Genomic DNA, 4475 nt, shown 5'->3' on the forward strand with positions numbered 1-4475 from the left:
CCCCCCCCGCGAATCTGTGCTTTTGTCTTAAGTTGCACGTTTTCTTGTCTGCTTTTCCGTTCCCACTCCACCCCTATGTATGAGACCATCCACACCATTTCTGAGTCGCTTTGCTGCGCCCTTCCATCGAGGGTGAAAGGAACAGAGAACTCTGTTATTGCATGAAACACACAGGAAATATTTTATTACTGTCCAGATGGAGAAAATGGTAGAGTAAAAATATTTCAATAGAAATCCATGATTCTCCTCAGAGAGCCCACCCTGGCATTCATGGCGCCCCAGTCGTGGTAGCGCCTGTACTCCCCAGGCCTGAGCAGGTACTGCCGCCCCCGGTAGTTGGGCATCTCATAGAGGACCCAGTAGCCCTCCATCACGTGGAAGGAGTGGAAGTCACTGAAGTGGAAGCGGTCCTGCAGGTGGGAGCAGTCATCTGTGATCTCCACCATTTGGCCTCTGTAGTCCTCTCGCTCATAGATCTTGATCCTGTGAGAACTGGACTGTGCGTCCGGAGAACAGCAGATAAGGGGACGTCAGAAAACCTGAGCTGAGCTGAGCTGAGCTGAGCTTGCCAATCCAGCACGTGCTGCCTGGGGGAGGGGCGCTCCTCAAAACCTACAGTAGGAAGGGATCTCCTAGCAACAGGGAGCAACAGGCTCATGAGGTATCCTCTGATAGACCAGTATTCTGCTCTTTGCAAAGGGCCCACTTGTGTGTGGACAAATTTGATCCTCAGGACAGCTTGTCACACAGAGAGCAGCCCTTATGACAAGATGTTCTTTTAAGAGAAAAGGAAAGGCCAGTGCTTTGAGTCTGTAGAAAGGAGCAGGAGGAAGGGGGGGGGGGGTAGCTAGGTAAAGGAAGAGGAGGAGGGAGGGGGGGGACAGGACAAGGAGGGAGGGAAGGATGGAGGGAGGAAGAGGCAGCAGCTAATATCTGAAGTAGGTTATTAGAGAATCCATGGCATCCAGACTGTTGGGGCTTCCTTTGGGCTACAGTTGATGCCCCAGAGACTTTAGAATTCCACTTTTCCATCCCTTGGCAAGTATTACCACAGCTCAGCTAAACCTATCAGCTCAGCCGGGGGTGACAAGGTCTCATATGAATGAAGTCAAGAAACATGGGTGAACAACCTCAAACCATCAGGCAGCCTCTTGGTATTAAAGCCGCGGCCCAGAGGCTCTGAACTAAAAACCATGTTCAGTTTATTCCCAATAATAGTGAATTGATTTTAGCAAAGTAAATGAAAATGCCCAGCGGAAAACTTTACTTTCAGACATGTTTTTGTGGGAACCTTGGAGAACTTAGTAAGCATAGAGGACACAGAACCAGAGGAAGGTGGCTGCCACTCCTGACTTGAGCCGATCACAGATGTTACTAGCTGGTCAGGATCACATAATTGACTATAGGCAGGAGCCCTATGAAAAGACTCACGTGGGGGATGAGGCGGCAGGAGCGGACAGAGTCACTGAAACCCATCCACTGCTGGTAGTCAGGGTAGTCCCCGCGACGCAGGAAGTACTGGCAGCCTGCGAAGTTGGGCTGTTCATAGAGCATCCAGCAGCCACTGTCCACGCGCACAGAGTTGCAGCGGCTGAAGTAGGGCTGCAGGTTGGAGTGGTCCGTGCTGCACTCATAGTGGCGGCCCTGGAAGCCGCGGTCCTCATAGAAGGTGATCTGAAAGGCAAGGCAAGGCAGGGCTCAGAGGCCTGATGTGGCCTGGACCCCAGGGCAGGTCCCTTCCCAAAATGAGGATGCCCTGGGCTCACCTTCCCCATGGCTGGTGTTGGCAGGTCGGATGGGATGGTGCTGTTGAGTGTGTGGGGCTGGGAGCAGGGTCTATATAGCAGGAGGTCTGCTGCGTTGGCAGGAAAGGCACAAAAGGGGCCCGCGGGGGGACAGGGCATTTTCTCTCTCTCTCTCTTTTCTATATAATGACTGTGGGGGAGGTGTGGGTTATTGTATGTTTTCTCTTAGACTCTCCAGAGCTTTCGAATGGATGACGAATCACTGACCCGGCTAAGAGGGTCACTTGATGCGGCTCCAGCCTTTAAATGAAGCTGATTTCGGAAAAACTGATGTAGAGCAAAGATGCTTAACTCATTAACATTTGCAACGAAATGTTTTAGCTATCTTTTACAGTTTCGAAACAATGCCATAGACTAACAATGCAATATAGTTAACAATCTTGAAAAAGTGAAAGGTGGGGGCGACAGGGGTGAGTGTACCTTCTCCACAGGATGATGAGAGTCCAACAGAGTTCTCCTCTGTCCTGTACTCTGGAGACAGAGGCAGGCAGGAGATTCAAGGACAGAGACAGGCAGGGGAAGGAAGATCTGTGTGAGTTCAAGGCCATGACAGTCTGGTCTCCAAAAATGAGTTCCAGGAAAGGCAGGACTGTTACACGGAGAAATCTTGAAAAAGAAACAACAAAAGAACTTTCTTATAAGTTTTGTGCTGATCAGCTAGGAACTAGAGAACTAATGGGACTAAGTAAATGCTAAAGTTAGACACCTCAGTTCTGTTCCTCGGAGTGTGAGACCACGCCCATCTGCTTGGGCCTCTTCCCCCAAGGCCTCTCTCAGTGCAGGCAAGAGATTTTAAGTTCTGGGGTCACAGGGTGACTCACAGCCCTTTTACACTGGTACGTTTCTATTTGTATTGACTTGGCAGCAAAACATCAGTTTGTTCGAGCTGCCGATAACTGCACGGTAACAACCTGTAAGGAGGACATTTGGAGTCACACAACCTTGTAAAGACGCTGCCTTCAACACCCCTGAGCAAACCCTGATTGTCCTGTAGTGAGTGCACTAGTTAAAGGGGCTGGACCCTCTCCTCCTGTTTCCAAGACTCCCAACAGCAACAGGTACCTCACTCTCTTTAAAGCGAGGCCTCTCAACCTTGGCACAAGGTTGACATTCTAGCTGAAACATTCTGATGCATAGGACTGTCCAGAGAAATGCAACATGCTTCTTAGCTTCCTGTCTCAACCAGCGGATGTCAGCTGACAGCCCCCCCCCCCCCTGCTCAGGTAATTGTGATAGCTAAGATTACACCTCCAGCTGCCCCTGAAAATCTCTATCTCCTTCCCCTTGGTTTCCCCAGAGAGAGTTCTCAAAGCCTGTTGCCTGCACTGAGAGAGGCCTGGGGGAAGGACTCTTACCACCTGGGTGACTACTCAAAACTTTTCTCCCTCAGCAAATTTAACTTGATTGAGTCCTAAGCCTAGTCACATCTTTGTCTTTTTAAAAATTATTAATTTGGGATTTATAAATAAGTAGGAGAAACAAAAACAGGGTCTTGTACCCAAACAAGGCACCATTGATGTATATTCTAAATATTTATTTATAATTTTAAAAAGATTTATTGTATGTGTGTAAGCATTTTGCCTGCATGTTTGTACATGCAACACATGCACCCGAAATCCTTATAGTAGTCAGCAAAGTAGTCAGTTGTATTCCCTGAAACTGGAGTCACAAATAGCTCTGAGTCACTGTGCATGTACTGGGAATTGAATCCACAGGAAGAACAGCCCCGGTCCTAACTGCTGCCCATTTCTTTAGTCTTTAAAGTGTAGTTGGTTTGTTTGTTTTTCTAACTGCTGGCTATTTTTCCAGCCCTTGTTGATGTATTTTGCTTGTCTTTCTGAGCCCTGGCTGACCTGGAACTCATTATGTAGACCAGGCTGGCCTCAAATTCAGAGATCTACCTGCCTCTCCCTGGCTCCCAAATGCTGGGATTAAAGGTGTGTGCCACCAGCTGGCTGTTGATGTATATTTTTTAAAAGTTCAATCCTTATTCCTTTAATTTAATAAGTACATCTCTAAAATCTGTCTGAAGGAAATGGTTTAAGGTACATGCAAAAAAGTAGTAGCTGATTTAAAAATTTGATATAAAAGAAATGTCCAAAATAGTATGTTAATTAAGTGAATTATGAAACATCTGTTTGATGAGTTGCTCTGTGATCATCAAAATTATCTCTTACATTTCTGAGAATTTACTTAAGGATATAGAAAATGTTCACCATATGTTAAGGGGGAAAGAGTAAGTCTATTGTGCATAAAACTTGCAAAACACTCTGAAGATAAAAATGAAGAAGTTATAAACATGTGGAAGGGAGTCTTGTGCTTGTGGGTCATAATATTTGATATCATTAAGATGTCACAATTACCCTAAGTAATCTACAGAGTCAAGGCAACTCTGACAAAATCCCAGCATCTTCTACCCAGAAACATAAACATGTTCCCGAGATTCTCCTGACTTCTCAAAGGATCCAAACAGCCAAAATGACTCGGAAAAGAACAAATTTGGAGGGCTCATATTTCCTGATTTTAAAATTCACTACAAAGCTACAGTAATAAAAACAGTGTGGTACCAGTGTAAACCCAGACATGTTGACCAATGGAATAAAGTCAGGATCCTGAAGCGGGGGGGGGGGGGGGGGGGGCTCATATGTGTTTTCAAAATGGCTTTAACAA

At 46.6% G+C, this 4475-nt stretch overlaps 1 protein-coding gene across 1 annotated transcript; it reads right to left on the reverse strand.

The window, feature by feature from the left end:
• Positions 1-154: 154 nt before the first annotated feature.
• On the reverse strand, positions 155-1819 carry LOC110297846 (gamma-crystallin E). The gene is made up of 3 exons (XM_021166887.1): positions 1767-1819; positions 1432-1674; positions 155-497 (listed from the first exon to the last, which is right to left on the reverse strand). The coding sequence occupies exons 1-3, from the start codon at positions 1773-1775 to the stop codon at positions 225-227; spliced, it is 525 nt and encodes a 174-aa protein (XP_021022546.1). The 5' UTR covers positions 1776-1819; the 3' UTR covers positions 155-224.
• Positions 1820-4475: the final 2656 nt, after the last annotated feature.

The sequence above is a fragment of the Mus caroli genome, chromosome 1 (assembly GCF_900094665.2).
Source record: "Mus caroli chromosome 1, CAROLI_EIJ_v1.1, whole genome shotgun sequence".
Classification (NCBI taxonomy): domain Eukaryota; kingdom Metazoa; phylum Chordata; class Mammalia; order Rodentia; family Muridae; genus Mus; species Mus caroli.

Coding starts and splice junctions, on each gene's coding strand:
- LOC110297846 (XM_021166887.1), bottom strand. Junction 498..1,431: donor CCTGCCGCCTCATCCCCCAC/GTGAGTCTTTTC, acceptor CCGGACGCACAG/TCCAGTTCTCACAGGATCAA.